The following is a 25066-nucleotide window of genomic DNA, read 5'->3' as shown; positions in this document are numbered from 1 at the left end:
TCCCAGCCCCGATTGTTCCCTCTCTGCACTGCACTGCCTCACCACCCCCCCCTCACTCAACCTGTTCTTGGCACATCAACCCAGCACACGTCAGAGGTGGCCAGCATGCATTACATACCCAACCACACACACACTCTCACACACTCTGTTGGCGCACATAAAACGTAGCCTACTACTTGATGGTGTGAAAAGATAGAAAAGTGTAAGTGTACTACGTGTACTACGTGTACGTGTGCTGAAAGATGGGTCATACTCTTCTTGATATTTAAAAGACATCAACACTGAAACAGTGAAACAGGCCTACATTTGTTCAGTATATTTTTATTTCATTGAGTGAAAAGCTCAATCTTTGCATAAGACATGCAGAAACAAAGGAATAACATAAATATAGCACAATGAAGATGAACAGCACTGTATCCAAGTGGAAATACGCAATATGAATAGTATGAACAGTAGTGCTGAGGGCAGCAAATTCAAGTAGAGAGACTTCTTTAAATTGCTTCATTGTCTACTTCTCATATAAAATGTCTCATTTGCCTACCTGTAATGGTTATGAATCTAGCCAAATTGACTGCGAACTGGAGATGGCTTTTAGTCCAAAAGTGCAATATATTTTACAAAGGCTAAAATGTTGCTCTGTTTATCCACTACGCTGCAGTAGTAGACGGCTTTCATATTACACTTTTCTAGCAGAGGAAATACATCTCAGTTTATTTCCCCCCTACTTTTTTATACCATCTTTTTTCCTCTGTTAATTAAAACAGTAAAACGATCTGTCGTTTCGGCAGCAGCCTATGCAGGATTTGGAGGTCGTTTCCGTCTGGTTTTTGTGTAATATAATTTTCATGTTTATTCTTTTTTTTTCTGGTAGATTATATACAGGATGCCAGCTGGCTGACAGATGGTGATGCCTTTACCCGTTTTTTTATTTAAAAAAACATCACAAGGAAGAGAAGGAGGAAGGACAGGAACAGCTGTAGACTGGGGGACAGACAGAACCAGCACACTGGCCACTGGGTGACACTGAAGGAGTGGGAGGAGAACCCAGCACATGGCTCAAGGCAAAAAAAAAAAAAAAAAAAAAAAAAAAACAACTACCAGAAATTAAAAATGTGCCCTGTTAACATTGAACAAGACACAGAGAGCCATCTTGTTAGCAGTAGCAGGCCTCTAAATCTGCCTAATGGTCCCGGCTCTCATCTTGTTCTCTCACCAGAACGTCAAGCTCGAACAACGGGCGACCCCAACAACAAATATTGTTGATTCCTCTACCTGCATAAATGCAGATGTTTTTTTTTTTGTTTGTTTTTTTCAAATTCTGGGACACACTTCCTCAATTCAATTTCTAGTGGAACAAAGCGGGGGAAGATGCACAAGAAAATTCATGAAATAGGAATCGAAGCCTCGGGACAGTTCCACAGGTCTGTGTTCTTACAGTCGCTGTCTGTGTGTCTTTCTCAGGGGAAGAGAACCAGACACACACACACACACACACACACATCCCCTTCAGTAGTATCACTGAGAGAGAGAGAGAAAGAGAGAGAGAGAGAGAGACCACCGCTGTGACCTCTTGCCCTGCTGCAGCTATCTGGGTTAGTCAGTACGAACCCCCTGAGGCCTCGGGGCCGGGGTCGTCCAGCAGCACCTTTCCCCTCCGCACGTCACCCGAAATGTCCTCAGGCTAAAGCACTATCAAGCAGTACATATGTATTGTCATAATAATTATAGTTTCTTTATTTTCAACTTTTTACAAATCCTGCTATTTTACACACGCACACACACACACATAAACTGTATTCAAGTGCACAATGTCTCCCAGCCCGATAGCTATCTCAACAAATGATCAGAAAACAAAAACATATTGTGGTGATGCACTGCCTTGCAATTGAGTCCAGGGAGACAATTCAGTCTGTGAACGAGGCATGCCCACAGCAAAGTAAATATAAACCAAGAATTTCAATTAATGAAAAACAAAAAAAAAAGCACACACAAAAATGACAATGGATAAAACAAGTTGTTAAATAAAACAGAAACATCCATGAATAAATTCAAATCAGTGTATTTTAGTATGAGCTTTTGACATTGTTTGGAAAAAAAAAAAAAAAAAAGGAGAAAAAAAATGCTGCAAAAGTGATGCAAAAATATCAAAGTAAAAAACGGAATCTCCATTGCCGCCAATGCTATGGTATGAACAGAACAGTGCCCTAACTTGTTTGCCAACTTTTTCAAAAAAAAATCTAGAGCGAGGGTAGAATTATGATTAAAAAAAGGTCACGCACACAAGCAAACTATGGTGAGGCTATTTGAATTTTTAACTTTTTATTAATCATTTCTCCTTTTTACGGTTTTCTTTTTAAAGGAAGCTGTTCATCAAAGAGCATTTTGTTCATATATAGTTATTTTTTTACAGAGGAAAATACTGTAAACCTTTTTTCTTCTCAAAACAATATCTGGAGGAATATCATCTACACACATTATTCCCTATATTATGATCATTTATTTCCAATGCCAAGCTCAGGAGATAATTCATGATCACAATGTCCACTCCTCGGTCTTACACATTCGGTCAATATAAACCAGAGTGTGGCTTTGACAGGTTTGTAATTTAGTACTACAGTAAGTGAGCATCGCCATGATCTTCTTAAGAATTAATTTAAATCACAGTTCGTATTAGTGTTTCTTATAGGGCGCCATATTTCTGGCACGCCCATTTTCCATTTTTAAAACCGTCCAATCACAGAAGCAAATAAAACCAGTCTTTAAATAAATCACAGAACAACAGTTCTTTGTCACACTAACATCTATTTGTGCATCAAAGCAAAGTGAACTAAAACAACATCTTAAAGCAAATTCCCTGTTAAAAGATATATATCATTTTTTTTTTCAGACGGTAAAAATGAACCTAAAAAGTGCAATAACACCCTAAAAATTTCTCATTGGAAGGTCACATAAATATTAAATAAAAACCGTTACAACAGGAGCTCAACCACAGCCATAGTGAATGGAAAACAAAATGCCGTTGAGACGTCATTTTCTGTCTGTACATTTTCAAACATAAAACACACTCCCTGACGCCGCCTCTGCCTTCCCGCGTTGCATCTGAGTGACTCATCGTTTCGGCCAGTCAGTCTGACCCCCGACTAGCCGGCCGTTGGCCACCATGAGCCCGCCTGCCTACATATCGATATGCTTCTGACTAACAACACAACATATAACGAAATCGTAATGCAATGATGCAAATGGTAACAAAAATATTTTTAAATATATGTTCATGAGTATCTATCGTCGTCATCGTAATCATCATCGTCAGCTAATATAAAAGTGCACTATCCACACACAAACTTGATTCCTCAACAGGGGCGGGGGGGGGGGGGGGGGGGTAAAATTACAAGGGCTGAGCTTGGTTTTGGTGCTAGTTGAGCAACTCTAGCAGAATGTCAGAGAGAACTGTTTCGACTGACAGCTTGCTGAGCGCCCGACTGGACGCCCGTCTGCAGCTGAGACTGACCATGCAGTCACTGGTCAATTCCACAAGTCATAGAGAACAAAATAAAACACCTTGCAACTGGTGGAGAGAGCTGGGCACAAGTCAAAGCAATATGTCACCCCTTGCTCTCAATGTATAATAATAATAATAATAATAATAATAATCATACAGAAAAAAGGATCAAATGTTTGAACACATTCTGTTTCAGAATTTCCCCTTAGTGATTCACTTCCCTTTTTATATGCAGTTCATGTTGACTGTGCCAGCGATTTCCTTTGTATATCAACGTTCACACACACACTTACATATATAGTTATATAGAGAGATTTGTTTTTGTTTTTCTTATATTTTTTTTCACACACAAAAAAGTGAAAACAAAAATAAAATAAATTAAAGTCAAACATGCACGCACACAAAAAGACTGATGTGTAGTAAAATGCTTTACATTGCTGCCCCATGTGTAAAAGAGGGCCTAATTCTGTGTGTCTCCGTTCATTTTTTAATGCATAATTGAATTAATAATGTTGGTCATCTTGTAAACATCATAATAAATCAATTTGGGCCGTCATTTCTCCACGTTGTTGTTTTTTTTTGTTGTCATCTGAAGTGTCTCTAAACATGATAAATGAGGCCACTTTAATTTCTGTTTGTTCATAGTACACAGGGTTTTTCTTCAGTTCCTACAGTCATTGTTTTTCATGGGCCAGCCTCTTGTTTTTCCAGTTGGGAAGTGTCAGTGTGGTTAACGGAAGCATCGAAACTCTCACCATTGTCCTTTTCACCATCAGGCTCTGGCATTGAATCTTCATATGAGTCAGTGTTGAGATCCTCCTCCTCGTCTTCCTCCTCCTCCTCCTCCGCGTTCGGCTCCTCCTCCGGTGACAGGTCGTCTTCGGCGTCTCCGGATGTTCCTGTGGTGTCGTCCTGAGGTGCTGGCAGACCTAGCGGGGGTGCGGGGTTGGGCGCGGAGGCCATAGCCACGGCCGAGTTGTGGTGCATCTTCTTGCTGAGGTCCAGCGAGTCGTTGAGGCCCAGACCGGCGGCGTTCTTCAGGAAGAACAGTGAGCTGCTGGCGTCTGTGCCCAGGTTGAGGGAGCTATCCAGGCTGATGGAGGAAGGCGGGTACGGGTGGTTATACTCTACCATGCTGCCTGATGGATAGAGCATGGAGGGAGCGTTGCTGTTGTTGTGGGACATCGCATGGAGACCGGCGTGCGAGGGAGAGGGAAGACCGATAGAAGCTGGCGGGACCACGGACATACCTCCGACTAGGTGGTGCGCCCCCTCCTGTTTGGGGGACACAGACGGCAGCTCGCCCCGCTCCTGCTTCTCATGCTTACGCTTGTGGGAATCCATCTGGGACATGCCCACCACAGTGTGCTTGCACTCGGGGAAGGTGCAGTGGAAGTGCGAGCACTTGAGCTTGTACTTGCAGTCGACGACCTCGCAATCGACGCTGGAGCTGAACTGGCAGAAGCCGGCGGCGCTGATCACATCTTGCTTGCCGTGGTGCTTGCGGTGGGCCGTCACCTTGGTGCTGTCTGTGCAGCGGAAGCCACAGCGCAGACAGTGGAAGTGGGTGCTGTTGCCTGAGAACTGGCAGTCGGGGAAGTTGCAGCTGAGCGATGACTTGAAGCGCTTGAAGTCGTCCAGGACCAGGTTGTCCACTCGGTCGTGGTGCTGCGCGTGCTTGTACATGTGGGTGCGGCCGCAGAACTTGTAGCCGCAGTTCTCGCGTGTGCAGTGGTAGTGGGTCACCTTCAGAGAGAACTGGCAGCCTAAGTCCTTGCAGTTCTCGTACAGGTCGTAGCGACGGAAGCCCTCCAGCATCATCCCCTCATCCAGCATCTTGCGTGACGAGGCTGTCTTGCGCCGCTTGCCGAAGGGTGACATGTCCTCGATGATCCAGAAGCGCTTCTTGGCACCAGTGGCCGTGGGGATGGAGATGGTGTTGCCTAAAGTTGGGAACAAGGAGGAAGAAAGCTCATTAAAGCATAATCAGTCGGTGCACAATGCAAAACCCACCCACAACAAGCAATTCACATTGCGAGATCAACTTGGTTGAAACTCTAATATGCCTCCTTACTCAGCCAGAAGTGGTTCACAGCTGAGTAAGCATACAGAGCCCCAGTTTTTTATTTTTTTTTATTCCTAATTCCCTCAATGATTAAAGGAGGGGGAAAATGATAGATTGACTTTGCTGCTAAAAGGAACATGACACTTTTACAGGGTGTCTACAGCCTCCAAACAGAGGCGGAGTTGTGGGTCTTAACCGCCTCTCTTATCTCCATGTTGTTTTACGAGGGGTGCCCACCTTTTCCAGCACCCTGGGGTCACTGCTAATGATGTGATCCCTGTTCTGCAAGACAGCAAGCAGTGGGCCTCGATAAAACTTGAGGCGTGATTAAAATAAGAGGCCGCTGATGCAGTCCTGTTAATGGAGGCTAAACAAGGCCAAGGCTTCACACTACAGGTGCCAAATTTACTGCTCTATCGCTAAATCCTAGTAAACACCAAAGTGGAGCACTACAGTCAATGTGACCGAACGCAAAGGTGTAAATGATGTAATTAAATACATTTAGTGTGTGAGATCTTCTGTGTCACTGAACCCACCCCAGTAAGCATGCACTTTTCATAGTTTCTATGGAAATTTTCACTTTTTGCATGCTGGAAAACCCCTTTTATTTTCTCTTGTCTTTCCACAACAATACTGCAGAGTAACTCTGGATCACACAGTTAAATGCTGCACAGGACTCAATTGAGAGTGACAGCTGCAGTGTTGGTTTGCGCCGGGGATAAGTACCTGCAGCATCCTGCACTATAGGGACGTCATTTTTAACCGGAGACGGAGTGGCAATGATGGGGCTGAAAGCTGGTGTGTTGGTTGGCATGACAACACTCCGAGTGGCTCCCAGAGAGGCGCTGAGCAGAGAGTATGACAGACAGGATGGAGAGAGGAGGTATGGGAGTGAGGGAAGAGGAGGTCGGAGGAGAGCAGGAGAGAGGGATGGGACCTGGGACTGGAGGCCAGGCTGAGGAGCAGGAGGAGGAGGTGGAGGAGGAGGTGGTGGTGGTGGAGGAGGAGGAGGAGTAGGAGGTGCATTTTGGGGAGCGCTAGTGTCAGCAGGGGTGGTAGGAGCAGAAGTGGTGGCAGGGTAGCCTTGTCCTGGAGAGACAGGTTGACCAGAGAAGGTGGAGGACAGACACAGAGGGAAAACAGACAGACGGGTAGACACAAAAACAAGGGCCCAATCACACAGAGGGATGGGAGGTAAAAAGGGAAAAGATAAGAGAATGATACAAAATGAGGCCCATTCAAGACAAGTAACCCAACACCAGCCAAAGCAACAATGATGAGAGTAGTGGATAATATTGGCAACAAATGGAGAAATGTGAAAATCATACAAATGAAGGCAAGCTCAGATTTTGAAAAAAGCAGAGGAGAATGTGTTTCTTCAGTAAGTTTATGGAAAAGAGGCTTTTAGCCCTTTCTACTACAATTCAACACGCTAAAGTGCTTAAGTAGACATAAAGCTGAAATTGCCACAGTGATGACTTTCAGGTCAAAGGAAAATGTAATATGCTTCATATAGTGCAATAACTCAAACTGCTGATGTACAAAATGAATGTTTTATGAGGATGACCAAGCAAATTTAAAAGGATCTTGTAATTTCTAGACTGAGAACATAAGAAAATGGCATTGTCATGTTCCCCATATATGATTGATGTCTCCTTACGCTATTGATTGTCTGTTTGTAAGTCAATTAACTACTAAATCAAGTAATACATGATTGCAGAATATATGAAATGAAAAACTGCTGATTTTCTGGGCATGGTAGACAATTGCTGCGTTCTCTATGAAGTATGATGTATGATGCCGAGTACAAAATCAGTACTGCACTATTTGCTTTTACAATAAACTCTTAGTATTCAAATTCTACCTGCTGTTACTCAGACACATGTAAGGTCTATATTACAGATGCGTATAGTATTCCATACTGGTGCCCAATCTATCTTGGTGAACTCACCTGCTGGGGAGCCTTCGTTGCCCACGGGGGTGCTGGTGCAGCTCCGGTCCTGGTTGGAGGACTCGGAGGACAGGCCCAAGGGGCTGCCCCCCCCTCCCATGTAGTCCATGTAGTCGTCGGTCTCGTCCATCATGCCGGAGAAGCCGGAGGCCATGCCGGCTCCGGGCCCCGACATTTGGTGCATCTCATCTGATCTCTGGCCAAGAGGCATCACCTGGGGCACACAATGCAGGCGATGTAATACCATATATATATATTTGTCTTCATGTCTTCACCGTGATCGGATATTTAAAACAAACATGCTGTTAAAATAGGTGTTGCCACCTGGCGCACGACCAACATTTCTCACGACACGAAAGAGCACAAACGTTTCTAAGGATTTAACCTCAGACTGCTGTCATGTCTGATATGAGAGCTGGAACGTGAAAAAAAAGAACAAATAGAACGAGAAATTCCACACGCATGCATCTACATAGTGCACATACCGCTCAGGTTAAGTCGAAAGGTTGAGTATACTCCAGCATCCAAAATTTAGTCAAAGGAATTTCATGTGTCATTTGTCATCGATTGGTATGACAGGATATGAGTGGTATTGTCGTTTCACAAAACAACAGCCAAGGCCTTCATCAATCTTTTCCATGCGAGTGACTCAGGAAGCAGAGTGAAAAATGACAAAACCCGAAACTATATGGCAAGCGGCATTGCTAAATAAGTAGGTAATGTAGAATGTGCACAGAGAAAAAGATCCTATTATCTGAATAAATATGTAACTCTTAGGCGGGACTGTGTTTTCCTACTTAATGAAGCATTGTTGTAGCATTTCTCAACAAAAGGGCGTGTGAGGAACTTGCCTTTGTTTGAATATCTGCAATATTACTAATCAAGACCTATTAAGGTTCCACTGAAGTTTCCAGCCCATATTATTAGGCAATTACCCTTTTGAGAACGGCATGTGTCATATGAGGCAACGTGTCGCAGTACCTGGGATGGGACTCTGTCAAAGTTCTTCCCCAGCATCCGCCTCATGTGTTTGCGAGCATGTGAGGTCATCTGGTGCTTGAGCAGGAAGGAGAACTGGCAACCCTCGCGGATGCAGTGGAAGTGGCTGTTCACCTGGTTATACTTGCAACCTGGAAAAAAACACCAGACACAATGGTAAACTCTCATGATATACTGTAGTCACACATTAATTTAACATCTGAAAACAGCTACTGTGCTAAATGCAATATGATCAGAGTGACGGCGTATGATGAGATCAAATCCAAAGTGAAATGCTTTTAGATTTTTCTTTTTTATTTCGTGATATAACTTGGGCTTGTTGACATGGCCGGAACAAAAGAGGGATCACGTTTCAAAGTGTTTCAGAGTGTACATGTAGGAGGAATATTAGATCACTCCAGTGTCACACTGAGCAAGTCGAGGCTTCTGTGGACTAAACCTGTGGAGCTCTTTTATTACACTGACATGCTTTATTCAATTAGGAATTTACATAAATAAATTCTCATTTTCCGTGGGCCAATAATGCACACACCCCTGCAAACCAAAGTAAATATACAATTATTCCCATATTAAATTCATTTTTCAAAATATCTCCATTGTCATCTTTCCTTTTGTTCTCTATTGTAGTGCTGTCTGCTTCATATTCTTCTGTTCTTTTCTTGTGTTTTAACCGCTCTAGCTCTAATTGCTTTATGATTTCAAATTAAATGAATGTTCCTTTTTGTGCCTGTTAATCAAATACCATTATATAAAAGCAGGCAGAAATAATTGAAAGAGTAACATGCTGGGCAGGTGCTAGCATGTCAGTAACCATGGCACCCGGTTAAGGGCACAACACGTCTGTGTCATCAAATAGCTTTTGTACACACAATGTTTTAAACACGCAAAGTTGAGCAAATAACAGTAACGCCTGCGACACGGAGGGCCTTTTGTGAGACAGGAACCAGGTAACATCATCAACGGTGTTCAGTTTAATGTTGCTGCCATGGATACTGGCAACCCATCAATTCTTTATGACTGGAGTGCTAGCGGTGGTAATCCTTTCTTTTTTTCGCCCAGCCCAAACAATACAGTTGGCAGATCAGGCTGGGGACAAAAAACAGCTGTTTAGGGCCTGTTTTTGTTTGCTTTGTGTGTGTGTTCTGAAAAGCTTGTGTAACTGCCTGAAAAAACAGATCACTTTTAATTCATTTCTATGCGATGGCGGTGGTGGCTGTGAGGCGCAGCTTCACAACACAAACAGGCTAAACCAGACAAGCCGGATAATTAACAAACACAAACCTAATTGCTCATTTCTGACAGGGGCAAAAGGAAGAAGAAAACAACCTGGATATGATTGCCCCCTTTTACGTTATTGCTCATATAGTGCAGGCAAGAGTACCTTTGGGACTTGAGGTGCCATGGTGCATATGCAAAACACCACAACAAAAGGTATGAGCCAGACTTGTTTCATGCCACTTGAATTGCTCTGATAGCGTGACACTGTGTTTGCCAACACTGGTCTCTCTCCCTTTGTAAACAATCGCGGCATAGAGAGAATATCCTCTTGCAACAGCCACCAAAAATCAATCTACATCTCTCTTGATTTCACACCCCTAACCCATATGTCTCCCCCTGGCAAAATATTATCAAAAGCTGGAGAGAGGAGGATGAGGTGGGGGGTGCTTGTGGGGTGATGCAGGGGAAAAGAAAAAAACAAAACAGAAACAGAGATAAGAGGAGACTCAGGAGAGACATCGGGCCAAAACACACAGAGTATCAGAAGTACTCACCCAGCCTCCCACACTCCTCCCTCTTGGTGAAATATTTGAAGCCGTTGGCGGCGCGGCGCTCTGCCTTCTCGTGCTTCTTGACGTGCCAGGGCAGCTTGGTGGTGATGTTGGTGACAAAGAAGCAGCCGGGCCGCAGACAGTGGTAGTGGCCCCTCATTCTGAACTCACAGTGCTGCAGCGGAGAGGAAAGGCATAATTTCCAAGTCAAATGTGTTGAATGTTTGATAACAAGTGGAGCTGATGAATATTATTTGATCTTTCTCTGTGTTAAAAGCTGAAATGAATACTACACTTGGTTCCTCTAAAAACCGTATTAATACCTCACAACCCCTTCCTTTCTGGGAAGAAGCTCCCACATATCTAAATAGGCTGACTCTTTTTTTTTTTTGTCCAGACTCAGTTCTTTTCCCAGCCACCCCTCCTTTCTAACATGTCTGTACACCACCATCTGTTTGTGAGCCCCGGATCCCAAAGGACTGGGCCAAATAAGATCTGCTCAGTTCAGGAGATGGAGGGGAGGGGGGAGGGGAGGGGAGGGGAGGGGGAGAGGACGGGGGGGGGTGGGTACTTTTCGTGAGAGGGGTGATTTTCGACACATTAATGAATTCATTTAAACGGTTTTCCAAATACGGGCTCATGAGAGCAGGCAGGGGCTGCCATTTAGGTTTCATTTGCGAAGCATTCCCCTGATTTTTGCCCTATTCCAGACAGCCTTGTTTACTGTGCAAGTGACAATGATTTATTGGGTAATATCAGCTAAATTGGCCTTTTCTGAGAGGAGAATGCGGCAGTCAAAATGACATCATTGACATATAAACAGGCATTACGGGGGTGAGTCGACTGTCTTTCTCAGCAGAGATGGAAGACGGTGAGGAGCGATTGTGAAAGCCTTGAGTCAAATAACCTCAAATACAGGTCTAATAGATAGCATACTTCATGCTTAGAAAACTCTGGGATATGACAGTTGGTGATTCAGCTCCAGGCCCAGTTATCAAGCTGTACCCACCTGGTTGGGACACAGACACTGGAGAGAGTAGTAGGAGAACTGGTCGCGGACGTTCACCAGGTTGTTGTTGGGGTTGATGTGGTCCAAACAGTGGGACTCGGCCTTGCCGGAGGTCTTGCACACGTACTTGCAGTTCCCAAACAAACAGTGGAAGTGGAACTTGTTGGAGTACTTACAGTCAGTAGCCAAACAGGGATCACTGGGTTGACAAAAATGGAAGACATGGTTTAGTCAACATAAAAGAGGAACAGCAACATACAATGCCATGCAATAGACATGGATGCTTTGCATACTTTTCCTGGAACTGCAGGAAGCCAGGTTTGACTTGTGGCTTGGCATTCTCCAGGGAGGTGGTGGCCAGGGGGGAGTTGGCTGGCAAGTTGGGCATTGAGGCGGGCATCTGAGGGATGCTGCCTGTCAGTTGTTTCCAGGCCAGCAGGGATGGAGGAGGGGAGCCGTACCCGCCAGAAGAGGTGAGGTTGGCCACGTCCATGGAGGGGTTGTTGGCCATGGAAACGGGGGCAGCGGGCTGCAGCGAGGCTCCTTCACTTGACTCCTTGGCCTCATTGAAAGGAGGCTCTGACTTCACTTTCAGGGTCGCTCGCAGGTGGAAGCTGAGAAAACAACACGGAGGCTTTCAGCTAAACTTTCATTTTGACCAATAAAATAAAGAACTGAAATGTGGCATATAAAGCTGTAGTTAGCTTTCGCTGGTCATGAACGTATAAGACACTTACTTAGCATGTTTTACGGCTCCATCCACGGTGCTGAAGAGCGCCCCACAGTCCTCCACCAGACAGTGGAAGTGCACTTTCTGCAGGAAGTCACACTGAGCCTCACAGAAGTCATCTGTGTCAAACCTTAACAGAGACACAAAAAACATAGAAATACTTGAAATATATTACTTTCTCAAAGAAATGATGAATATTGAGAGAACAACTGGTTGAAATCCACTTATGTGACAGAAAGTCATTTGAAACCCCTGCAACACAAGGCCAGGTTCTTTTCCATTTCAGGGCGTTTTCAGTGATATATGAAGGGTAGTATTTACTGAAAAAGACCATCTAGGACTGTACTCTCTAGCTGTTCAGTACCTGCGGAGATATGTCCTCCAGATCTCAGTGGGCTTGTCTGGCTGGGGCCTCTTCATGATTCTGCTCAGATACTGTGCAGCCTCCGAGGTGTCTGCTCCCTGGCCCGCCTCCAGCTCCGTCTTCAGGTTCATGGCGTTGAAGAGGGCAGGGTTCACCTGTGACATCTGCAAAACACACAGCACATAAACCACCGGCAGATGGGTTAACCAAGCGTAGGTAAGCTAGACACTCGCATACGTCAGGACGTGTGTGAGCTCGCACACACACACACACACACACGCAGACACACGCAGACACAAACGATTTGGCAAAGCAAAAAAGCTCAGCCAGATTTACAAACATCCGGGCTTTTGCTTGAGTGCAGGCCAAGCGTGTGTGCCAAGCATCCTCTGGGAGCGATTGTTCGCCCTTTTATGTGATGTGGTGGCTTGGAACAAACCCCCAAAAGGCTGACATGACGCGAAGAGCTGTAGGACAACGGGTCTTCAAGCTCCTCTCCTGTCAGGGTTCAACGACTGCTTTGTGGAGAGCAACTCATGAATTTAACTTCTCCCAGGCAAAGACAGGGTGGGGGGGTTGGGGGTGGGGGTGGGGGGTGGTGGGGGCTTGGCCAGTTAGCCAGAGAAAAAAAAAAAGGAGGCTGATCTGTCATTAAATCATCAAGGTAATGGAATCCACCCGGCACATTTGTATTAGTCAGAGAAGATGTATGATTAAAACAATGTCCACTTTAATCTTCACAAAAAAAAACACATACACCTTTAAATATCCTTATGCTAACATTCAGACTTGGTAAAAAATGAGGGTGATGGCTTTTCCCTTTTTTTTTCTCCTCTGACTTTTTAATCAAATAATTTACAAACTCCATAAATAAATATAGAGCGAGGCGGGGGAAAGAAAAAGCATAAAGGGGGAGAAAAAAATGGACGGCGAGTTCAAAACAGCTCATCAAAAAACAAACATCTCTATATATCTGGCATGGCACCCAGCTACTGCTTCATTATATTAATTTGTGAGAGGTGCGGTGAAAATTACACTGTATGAAAAATGGCTGGAAAATTTAAATGATACAAACTCATCTTATTAGCGGTGAAACATTAAAAAACAAACAGGCCCCTCCGTGTCCCGCTAATTTGTCTTGGGATGAAAAGCGTTTGATGGATGGATCTTACCTTATTCATAAGCGAGGATAAAAGAGATGTATTCCCCGGTACAGGGTGTCCGTTTGATTCATTACTGGAACAAGGAAAATGAACAATGTTTAGTCAAGATTTGCATGAGAACAGTAAATATTACTATTTATCACGCAAGGTGTGCATGTATAATGAAGAAGAAAAATGCTGGCTTCTCCAGAAATGAGATCTACTGTAAGTTGGAGGGAAAATTGGAGTTGAAGGTTTATGTAAACATCCTTCCCCCACAAAAATGGAGAAATATGTTAAGGATTATAAATTGGTATGCAAATGTAGATAGGTGTAATATTTTTGATAAATCAATGCTGATATAAGCCCAGCTGCCAAAAATGTTTTTTAATCTAGAAATCATCTATCAATCCAAGGGTTCTTAATTACTTTGTTGTTATACTTTGTGAGTATATTAGGTGCATTTACAACAAAAAATAAATACATATTTTCCATTTGGCAGTAAACCTAAATTCCCTATGTGGTTTCACCTGTGGTCTTTCTTGCTCAGGTCCAGGCTGTGCTCCTGCATGGAGTCTTGGGAGGCCCCAGAGGTGGCATCCACTGGCTCCTGCTTCACTTGAACCAGATTGAACCGGCTTGCCGAAGCATGCTGCCCGTTCCCTGAGGATCAAGCCAGAGACGCAGAGGAGAGGAGAGACAACAAAGTTATTGTTGGTCAGCATTATTACCCCATGACGAGATCCAATCTGACTTCTGTCCTGGCCCGAAAAGAATACTCCGAGTGATAATTATTGCAGAATTATGTCAGGCCGTCAAGCCTTTTAAATGGTGATTGAGAGGCGGGAGATATGAGGGAAAAAGACTCCTTTTTCTGCAGCACTTGTCACAACTCATTTGCCAGGCTGCCTCTTAACTGGTCATTAAGTGAGATGCTAATGCTGAGGGAAAGTGGCAGTCTCAGATTGGCCACCCCCTCCCTTCCCACCTTCCCAGGCTCCTCGTTGGCCTGACAACGGACGGCAGCCAATGCCACTGAGCGTACCCACGAGGAACAGGGGGGTTATGTCGGTCAGATTGGAGCTGACAGCCAATCAGATCGGTTCAAATAGCGTGACCTCTCGATCACATTCTCCTCCAAATAGGTATTCAGTGGATGCTGTGAGCGAGGACAGGAGCACTGCAATGAAATAAATAAAGTGGGGGGAGCGGGGCGGGGTAAAAAATGCTGACAGGAAGGTGAATCCTGCCCCCCCCAATCCCCAAGTGATTGAAATATTAATTTGTCCTGGGGCTATACAGAGAAAGCTGGCTTTTGGTAGACAGTAAGTGGTGTTTTATTAAAAAAAAATATGGGAGAGGGAGGGGCTGGAAGGGCCTGGCATAGCCTCTCAGACACTGTGAGACTGGAGTGCATCAGCGGCAGTGATTGGTTTGGTGGGGGATCTGTTGTTTAGGAATTGGGGGCTGGTGCTGAGGGATTGTGACAGGCAAGGTCATGGGCAACCAAGTGTGCGCCCTTGGCCCTCAGCCTGGTGGAGCCCCTCTCCTTTTCTTGCTTGGGAGAAGAACAAGACCAGCCTACGTAGGGGGAAACCAGCCACAGTTCCCCCCTGCTAGAAGATGACCCAGAGACATATCAGGCCGAATAGGAGTGGAAAAGCCGGTCTTAGGCCTTGTCAGCTGAAAGCTAGGAGATGGGGATGTGTCAGTGTCAGTGTCAGTGTCGGTTTAGTCTGACAATGGTGAGGGTGGGGGTGGGGCCGGGGTGGAGTTGAGGAAAACGGTGGTCAAACAATTTTGTGTCTGCTTTGAGGTCATTGAATACTTACAAAGTCTCCGTTCACAGCCCCCCCCACCACCACCACCACCACCACCCCTCCCCACTCCCCTCCGCCCAACCCGATAAAAGGACACCCAAAATTAACTAGCCAGACAAATCCTGCCTTGTCATTGACAATTAAATCAACTCACGGACCAAATGAGAGCACATTATATCAAGAGCAGCGACTCGCTATATGATCTACGCATGATCACCAGGCACAATAAAAACATGCCACCGCTATCTCAGAGAGTGAGCTGACTGTTTAAGGTGGGTTAGAGTGTAAAAGTCTCTTGTTCTGTTGTACACCATGAAGTTTTTTTCCACCCACTTCCCAAAGAGGGAGAACAAATGAGTTTGGCTCAAAGCAGCGTCTTTCTGGAAATTATCCAGGAATAATGTACCACCATGTAATTACTCCGGATAAGATACAGAGCTTGTGAAAGATCATTTGTACTGTGTGTCTAATTAGTAAACCCTTCAGATGCTTGGATCTCTGGGAAAAACACTTAGGGGTAAATTAGAGTGGAACACTAATAAAAAAAAAAAATACTGAGAAAATACTGAAAGCAGAAACAGGAAAAAAACACAATTCACCACGATTAGAGGTGAAGTTTCACAACCCCCTTCAAAAAAATTGACACGATGTGAAAATAGCCACTAACGCTGAGAATTTTCTCACACCTTTTTGACAGAGAAGCACAAACCACTTCCTCTTCAATTTAGCCCCAAATGTCCTGTTCACACAATCTATGAAGCAAATATGAGAAACAAAACTTCAAACACCCCTCTGTCCTCCATCTGCACTATGCTTTTAGACACTGAACCACAATATGTGAATGAGGCAGGGGAGCTGTTTCCAAACACCCTCAGCAGCAGCAGGGAGGACAGCTTTGTTATCCAGCATGGAGCTGTGAGCTGCAGCTCTCCTCTCTACTGCTGAGGCAAAGAGAGGGGAGGTGGTGGCACCATCTGTGGAGACCCCACCCTCAGCGGGTGCCCTCCCAGTTTTCAGGGTACCTGCTGGAAGCCCAGAGGTGGAGCTCAGCCTGACAGCCTGGGCTCGGCTCAGCTCCCCGGAGCAGCTGCCCCGGCTCTCTCCCAGGGCCTGTCCTGCTCCAGGAACACCACCAGGAACTGTAATCCGCCCCAGTCCCAGCATCCGGAGATGCTCCCCCTTTCCCCTCAATTTACAATCCGCACCCCACCTGCTCAGGCTCAGCACAGGAGGCCCCACAGCTACCGAGAAGGAGAGTGTATTCTGCAAAGCATTATCAATTTAATGCCTTAACTTCATTTTCATTTTCAGTTGCTTTGTTTAGAGCAATATGATAAACATAGACAAGGCAATTACCTCCGATATTTATGTGAATTGTGTTTATGCTAAATGGAAATTGACATGTTTTTCTGAGGACAAAAAGGTTTCCAGAAATTCAAAAAGCGTGTCTTTGCAGAAGCGTGCAAGTGTGTCTGTGTGTTCTTGTTTCACTGAAAAAAAGCCTCTTTCTCAGCTCTGGTGCATTGAGTCATTTCTGCCTGAGCGATTTCTGTTTTTTTATCAGTTTGCATAGAGGGGAAGAAAAAAACAACATTTTTTGTTCTCGCAATTTCTGAACTTAATTTCATTCCACCTCCATTTGCTTGGAACGGGCGCAGACACAGATAAGAGACCAATGATGAGGAAACATGTTCGACACAAGCCCCAGGAGCCCCCACTCTGAACATCATAAGAGACTTTTACAGGCTCTACTCTCCCCTGTCAGCGCATTTATCTCCAAATGGATTGTGGGTATCTGACAAACGATCAACACAATAACAAGCCCAGAGCAGAGGACCATGCCTCCAGTATGTCCCTTAAAGCCTGAAAGCGGCAGTTTTCCTGCCTTTCTCTCCACTGTGGGACAGTGATAGAAGTGACCTCTGTGTGCACTCTCTCCACTCTGGCTGGAGTGGAGCAAGTCCCCACACACGAAGGAGGATGTGGCTTTTAGAAAACACAATTTGCATTCTCTTTGGGTATTGACACAGCTCAGTGATGGTTGTTTTTGCCATATCTTTTCATACTTTTTGGATAAGCCTCTAGATAGTGTAAGCAAGCATATAAAAAAAAGTACACAGAATTTGCAACTGCAAATGAGTGAGTTGAGCTGGTTCAATTATTAATCAAGTTGAAAAAGAATAATTATTTTCAGCTAAAGTAATCACCACACCAATCACTGATGAAAAAACTAACCTGTGTCTGGGTTGCTGGAGGGCTTGAGGGCAGCAGCCGCCAGTCTGGCCATCATGGGTGATATCAGGCCCTTGCTTGCTGAGATCTTCTCCATGATGGAGGAGGCGGCAAAGGAGGTCGGGGTAGACGCCATGGCTCCGTCCGCCCCTGCTGTGGAGCAGCCTTGGGTCAGCGAGTCGGTGGGCATGGAGTGGGCGCCGGAAGACACGGCTGATATTAGGCTGGCGGCTGAGGGGGGGAGCTGGAGAGGCAGCCTGGGCATGAGGGGAAAGAAGGGGTTGGAGGCGGCCAGGGCGCTGTTGGAAAGAGCGAGGGCCACCGGCATGTTGCTGGGCAGGGCCTGGGACAGCAGGCTGGACATACGCTGGCCCGCGCTGGACAGCGAGGGTGTGGACTTGAGGCTGTGGCCAGATGAGGAGGAGGAGACGGCGGTGGTGGGTGTGGCCAGCAGGTGCGGTACACTGGTGGGCTGCTGGGTGGTGGGCGAGGCACTCAGGCTGGAGTTCTTGCTGCTGATGGTCGAGAAGTCCATCAGGTCATCGTTGCTCGATTCCTCTTGCTCATCCTTGGGTGCCAGGAAGGTGGAAGAGAGGCCCATGACGCCGGAGGAGCGGATGTGGCGGCGCTCGTGTTTGCGCTTGTGGGAGGTCATCTGGCTAGTGGAGGTGAAGGTGAAGCCGCAGCCTGAGCGGATGCAGTGGAAGTGGTTGGTGGCCTTGCTGTACACGCACCCCTCATACTTGCACTCCTCGTACTTGTAGAACTTCTTGAATCCATCCTTGGCATATGCATCATCCTTGATGTGGTAGCTCTTGTGCTTCTCAATGTCACACTTGTTCTTGAAGGTGAATGTGCAGCCTGGGCGCCTGAGGAAAAATCAGGAAAATATGGTAAGGTAAGACGCTTAGTCACAAAGCTTCCTCAGTAGCATGCTGCAGTTTGTTCATGAGTCATGGAGTTGGGCCACATGATTCAAATACTTTACAATGGAGGAATGATAGCTGACACGGTTAGGTGACACACCAGCTCATTGACACGTCACCACGATCAACCTCTGCCAGAGGAATGCATTCAATCAAGCGATTCTCTGTGACTATTGATAATAATTTCTTGGTTCATGCACTTCAATAAAAGAACTGGATGCAAACTTATGAAGATCAATTTATATAGGTGTTCTTTCCACATGTTTAGCCCAGGTGTAGGTTTCATGAATATAAAAAACCCTGTGGGGAAGCAATGCACAAACTAAGTATTACTAATAAGAAACATATGCTATTGAGTCTCCACACCTGCAGTGGAAGTGTGTGGTCTTTTGCCCGTAGAACTGACACTCGACTGTGCCACAGTCCTCGGTGGCACGGAACCTCTGGAAGCCGTCATTGATCAGCTGGGCGTTCTTTTTGTGGAAGTTCTCATGAGTCATCACATCCGAGGTGCTGGTGTACACCTTGTTGCAGCCCACCTGCACAGCAGAGACGAAACATGTGATAGGAAAAAAAAAAAGATCCGACCTCAGAGCAGAAATGACAGTTTCAATTTGCAACAATGGTTTGGATGAGCCATCTTCTAAAACACAACGCTTTTAAGAGATCTGACATAGGAGCTGTTGAGAAATGAGCTCAGTGTGGTTAAGAAGATGCTAGTGGCCTAGAAATGGCTGGCAGCAGGCCGTTTTCTCACGTTCACCCTTTAATTTGTGGTAAAAGGCACTAGAGCTGTATGAGTTTCAAATCAAACCTGTAAGTTGGAAACATGTTTGTCACTGTGACTACTGGAAAAAGGAAAAACTTCACTGAAAGAGGCAGTGGTCACAGCAGGTACGCTGTGGTTGAAACTACAATATCTTCCACACAAGGCTGCCTGTTAGAAAATGCAATTCATATTTGGAGTGTCACAATGTAGTCACCACAACCTTACTGTAACTCAGAGAACAAATTTCAGAGGTGGAGGGGGCAGAGAGAGGGGGGAGCGGAGTAAGATGACTGTCCTGTTCTTTAGTTTAAAATGTTCTGGTACTCAGGAGCCCTCAGAGCCAGCAGAGGGAAAAAAATAGCTAATGTTTGAATTAAAAGCAGCAATTGTATATCATCCCTGGCACTTTTCACCCGCACAAACCGGGCAACTTCTCCATATTGAGTCAAACAATGAAAAAAATGCCACTCTGTTTTTTTCCCCCCTAAATCAAGAGTACCGATGCCAACATCTGCAGGTTCTCAGGGACTGTTAAAACAAGGGCTGAAACGTCCTAATAACAATTACGCCGTTAGAGGGGTTTAAAAAAGAATATATCTCAAGCCATCCTGCGCTGCGCTGCTGCCCTGCCGGTGAGAAAGCTCTCCGCACAATGACACATTGAAAATAAGCAGATGTAAAAAATTAAACAAATCCAGAGGGGGGAATAATCTTCAACTGGCCGCTTGGTACTAAAAGATGAAAAATGTGTAGTTTATATAAACACCTAACTGAATTTTATCCATGCCAATTAAGGAGCGAGAGAGCGAAGAGGTGGGGAAAGCACAAGCAGCCTCACGTGTATTCATCCTTTTTCAATTTTCTTTTATTTACTTAAGAACACATTTCGCCAAACTCCTCTTTAAATACAGTTTGGTATTAATGGAAAAAGTGGGGGGAACTGTAATTCCATTTTATAGATGAAGTTAAACTGCGTGACTCTCGGCCGTCTTGGGGAACTCGTGTGTCTTGTCGTGCCTGAGTGGCCTGGTTTTCCCGGAGCCTGGCATCAGCTATGTGATGATGCTCTCCAACTCCTTTTTTTTTCTGCGTTACACTGTGCCATCTTGAATTGCCCCTAAATGGTGACACTGGTGCAAACAATAACTCAACTCAGTTGTATTTAGGCTCTTAATGGACACAGAACCAGGATTTAGGCTCTATATGGACATACAACCTGAGCTTGGGCGGTATATTGCTTGAGATGACAATACACTGTATTTCAAAGTAGAAAGCCCAATGGAAAATGAGTAGTTTTACTGTATGTCTAGTGTTGTGGCGTGGCCCTGGGATGTAAGTTTATTCATTATTCTCTAATAATTCTCTGCATTTCCATTTTCCATTTCCATTTCCATTCCATTTCACCAGGATCCTTAGATCTGCGTAAGTGATAATGAGTCATGGGTATGCAATGCTTTAGGATGAGTGGCCATATGTTTGTAGATATATATCTGTGTGTGTGTGTGTGTGTGTGTGTGTGTGTGTGTGAGAGAGAGAGAGGGAAGGGTGTGTGTGTGGATGTGTAGTCTACCTGCATGCAGTGGTAATGGGTGCTCTTTCCATTGAGGTGGCAGCCATGGTAGTAGACGCTGCAGTCGTCCAGGGGGCTGAAGCGCATGAAGCCATGCTGCAGGGAGTTGTCCCTCTTCTTGTGCATGTTGTAGTGCCTGATTACATCCTGCTTGCTGGTAAACCTCTGCAAAGGAGGGGAAGGGGGGGTGGGGGGTGGGGGGGGGGCAAATGTACGGCAACAGGTTGGTGTTTATTTAAACCAGTCACAGAATCAGCAACAAGTCACTTTATCTCTGTGGAAGCAGCAGCTGCAACATGCAGGAGCCAGTTGGCAGTTGGGGAGAGCTGTACACACTGCAATAGAGAGGGCCAGGATGTCTTTAAAGGTGACATGTTTGGTGGTTATTGATTTACTTTATGTATCCCAAATAAGCTGTGACCTATCCAAATGCAGCACCAAAGGCACTGGGACTGGGACTTTTTGAGCGCAGGAGGAGCCTCCACTCTGTACATGGAGCACATTCCCCATACAACCCCTGCCTCTATATTATTTTTTCATTCCAACCCATACTTTATTTTTTTAATTAAGATGGATCAATTGACATGCAAGATCACAGTTCTGATGTTTCTGGCTTTGGAAAAATGATGTTCCGTGCAGATGGTTTTTCAGACGTGCACAGGGGAAAAATAGAAGACAACAGAAACAAACAAACAAACAAACAAGCCAACCAAAAAACGTTTTCCCTTTCAATTCCCTCGCTGAGATATGATTCCATTTTTAATTAAAGCATTAACGCTCGCTTTTGGTGCAGGCTTCGCCAGTAATGATGAGTGAATATGCTAAGATACCCTCCCTCTAAAATTAAAAAAATCCCTCCCACACCCAGGAGTCAGGAAGGAAAAACAGAAAAGTCACTCCACAGAGACCAACAGCAACCAAATCTGCTGTAATTGGGCTTAAGCTGATGTTACAGAAACTGTAACAGGAGAAGCGCAAATCAATGAGACAGTTCTGTCTTCAATCCATATTTATCTCCAGTTGAGGGAAAAAATATCAGAAAGAACCATTCTAAAATGCAACTAATTGCTGTACAAAGTAGGGTAATTGCCTTGCGTCATGTGTTCCACTAGTGCACAAGTAAAAAGCTAGGATCTCGCACAGCTGTTCATTCCCCAGTTCTTGGCCTATGTCCCACCGCATTTTTCTGAGAGGTCTAACTCCTGTAAGGGCAAACAATTCACTGGGATTTTTAATCTAATCATTGAACAACTCAGATTCGACACTTTTTGAATTATTTTTCAGAAAAAACTGAGCTCGGTTCTAGGCTTTGGGTTTTCTAGAGTCTAATGGTCCATGATCAGCAGTAGATAAGTTGAACTGCGGTCATCGTACATTCGATCCATCAAGCCGTCCAAAATAGGCCATGGAGAGAGCTGACTGGGAAAAAGAGCTCATTTTCAGTTGAGTGGTGATGAAGGTTGGGAGCCACTTGCTACATTTATTTTAGGATTCCCACTAGTGTGGCAAGATGCACACTCTACTCTCTCACGTACAAGCCCATGAAAGGAGAATGTTCGGACTCAGCCAATCGCCCGGAGGCTGGCAGTGGGATAATATTCCAGGAGTGTGTGTCATGTAACATTTCATGAGTTATCGCTTCGAAAGGGGCTGCTCATCACAGCCTGCCTGTTTTTTGCAGGGTATTGACATCCAGAGAGCTGGCTTCCAAAGCATATCTGTGTTTCCACGCAACACAAAGCTACTGAGAAATGTGGACCTGAGCGTGGAAATTGCCATGATAACCTGAACTAACACCCTAAATAATGACATGAAATGATTTTCCTTTGTATTCCTGCAAGAATGTGTCTCATCAAACTGTGAAGTGGGACTCATGCAGAAAATGAAAGCCCAGATCTGTAATGCTCCTCACCACATAAACAATATTTATCGAGCGGTAATCTCTCTTGATCAGGAGCAGACAAAGAAGATTAGAGTTGAAGATGGCTTAATTCAGAAAATTGTGAAGAAAGGAAGAAAAACACACACACACCTCTAGTTGTGCAAGGATTTTTGTCATCTTTGACAAATCTACCAGTGTTTGTCTAATTCTTTTAGACCATATGCTATAGCAAACACAAGGCCTGTATTATGATCTGCTTTGTGTTTTCTCCCCTTCCTGTGCCATACATGACAACTCTTGGGACCAGGACAAGATTAATAACGTGAAAGGGGATTAAAAGCAGGCCCCTAGCAGTGGCAGATGTCTTCAGAAAAAAGAGCACATAGAAAAAAGAGCCATATTTCAAGCATATTTACAATTAACCCCTGTAATAAAAGGCCAATTGTCAAAGGCCGACTGCGCCCGGAATAAGCTTGGAAAAGAAAAAAAAAGCCTTTGCTTTAAAACTGAATGAATGCCAACAGTCATAGCCTGTTCAGCAGACCCAGCGCCAACAAAGTTTTCATCTGCATAAACCCTTCTGGGTGCGACTAGTGGTGTCTGTGGCCAGAATTCACTGGGGGAACCCACCTATCTAGAGAGGTCTGGGTGCTCACCTGGCAGATGTTTATTTTGCAAAATGCTTCATTTTAATGCATTTTAAAAATTTTTACTTGATTTTAAGGTTAAGCAAACACCCCTAATGATCTAAAATATCCTTGGCATAACATTACTAAAACACTTGTAAATCTAAATATATGTCTAAATGTTCTTCATATATATCTCAATCTAAATTGTAAAGATTAACCTATGAGCAATTTCACCTTTCTGTTGCTAATGTGCGTTTTTACTGCACACTGCAATGAACCCCTAGATGGCAGTGTTGCCTATAGTGGTGCAGTTTTATCGTGACTCTGTATGCAGGACTTATTCTCAATTTTGCACGATGCAACATTAGGCTACATCACTATTTATGTATACAATCCCATATTTGCTCCAAGACTGATTGGATCATTGTATTACTGCTTTAATTAGCATGATTTGATGTAAGACTTCCATAGCACTAACAGCTGCATACATAAAATAAACAGAAAAAGGCTCTAGTGCAGTGTCCTACCCTGGATATGGGGTTTGGTTAGTATGGCTGCTCTCATTACCTTAAAAAAATACAATTCACTTGTTTCATATTTTACTAGCATTTCCACGCTATCGCTAATATTTTCAGGGACTTTCTTGAAAACTGGCTCAACTTCCTCTTGCTAGAGGAAACATGACATGGCAAAAAAAAGTCAACTCTCAAAATATCATCTATTAATATTCACACAATGGCCTGGATGAATACTTGATGCTGATTGGCTGGAGGGGTGCTAATTTGGTGTTCATGTCAGATAACCACATGGCTCTGATATAGTCGTCACTATTCTAAATTAACGCATCATGTTGAGACTTGCTTACGAATGATATTAGTGTGTACAGCGGTACACGTTAGGAGATGGGCATTGCCTTTACATTATGGCAGCAACAACAGCTTTAGCTTCGTCTTAAGGAAAACCAGGAATACAATTACAGTATTTTAGCTTTATTAACTTTCTTCATCTTCTAATCACCTCAACTCTGTTGGCCTGTCTCCCTTCATCTGAGGCTGATCTTCCTGCCTCCATTTGGGTCTGTTAGAATAAAGCAGTACATAAGTCACAGGATTTATGGCTGTCTAAAGGCAACTATATTCAAATTAACTCAAAGATAATATATGATACACCACTGGAACATATTTAGCTAACGTTACAGTCAAACGATAAATTGCTATATATTCCTTCACTCTCCTTGCCATGCTAACTAGTCAGCAAACAGACTAAATCTTTAAGAGATGACACATTATTAATATTTGTTTATCCTACTGTAGTTTGTCATGTCCTGAAAGCGCAGAAGAGGCTTTGCTTGAAATCATCCCTAACCTAACCTTGGTATTTGGGAACAGCACCTCTTTAGTACTCACTAGCTGGTTTTCGTCAGTGGGGGGGGGGGGCATCCATTTACAAGCGATGAACCTTGGCTGTTGAGGCTACATTACCTTATCATGAGGTATCTCATTTTTCACTGTGACAAGTAACAAGGCCAAGAGAATGTAAACTGAAAGACGTTGACCTTATAGACTGAAGGTTGCAGGATACAGGGGCAACACGTTAAACGTGTATTTAGGGTAAACGCTCCAAAAACTGTTAAAGTACACACACTCACCTGGTAGTTGCACTCGGGGTCCATGCAGTGGTAATGCTCTCTATATTGGTAGGCGCAGTGCA

General features: G+C 44.5%; 1 protein-coding gene across 1 annotated transcript; it reads right to left on the bottom strand.

Moving 5' to 3' along the window:
• Nucleotides 1-1065: 1065 nt before the first annotated feature.
• Nucleotides 1066-25046, bottom strand: casz1 (castor zinc finger 1). The gene is made up of 15 exons (XM_071516323.1): nt 25005-25046; nt 20846-21010; nt 18873-19045; nt 17584-18449; nt 14059-14191; nt 13559-13622; nt 12387-12550; nt 12030-12152; nt 11586-11906; nt 11293-11491; nt 10287-10458; nt 8497-8645; nt 7516-7729; nt 6291-6653; nt 1066-5442 (listed from the first exon to the last, which is right to left on the bottom strand). The coding sequence occupies exons 1-15, from the start codon at nt 25026-25028 to the stop codon at nt 4184-4186; spliced, it is 4389 nt and encodes a 1462-aa protein (XP_071372424.1). The 5' UTR covers nt 25029-25046; the 3' UTR covers nt 1066-4183.
• Nucleotides 25047-25066: the final 20 nt, after the last annotated feature.

Source organism: Centroberyx affinis, unplaced genomic scaffold (genome assembly GCF_046629955.1).
Source record: "Centroberyx affinis isolate AG114_WGS23_722 - 3 ecotype Tasmania unplaced genomic scaffold, CSIRO-AGI_Caff_v1 ptg000398l_1, whole genome shotgun sequence".
Taxonomy (NCBI): Eukaryota; Metazoa; Chordata; class Actinopteri; order Beryciformes; family Berycidae; genus Centroberyx; species Centroberyx affinis.
This window is presented reverse-complemented; position numbering and strand designations above follow the sequence as displayed.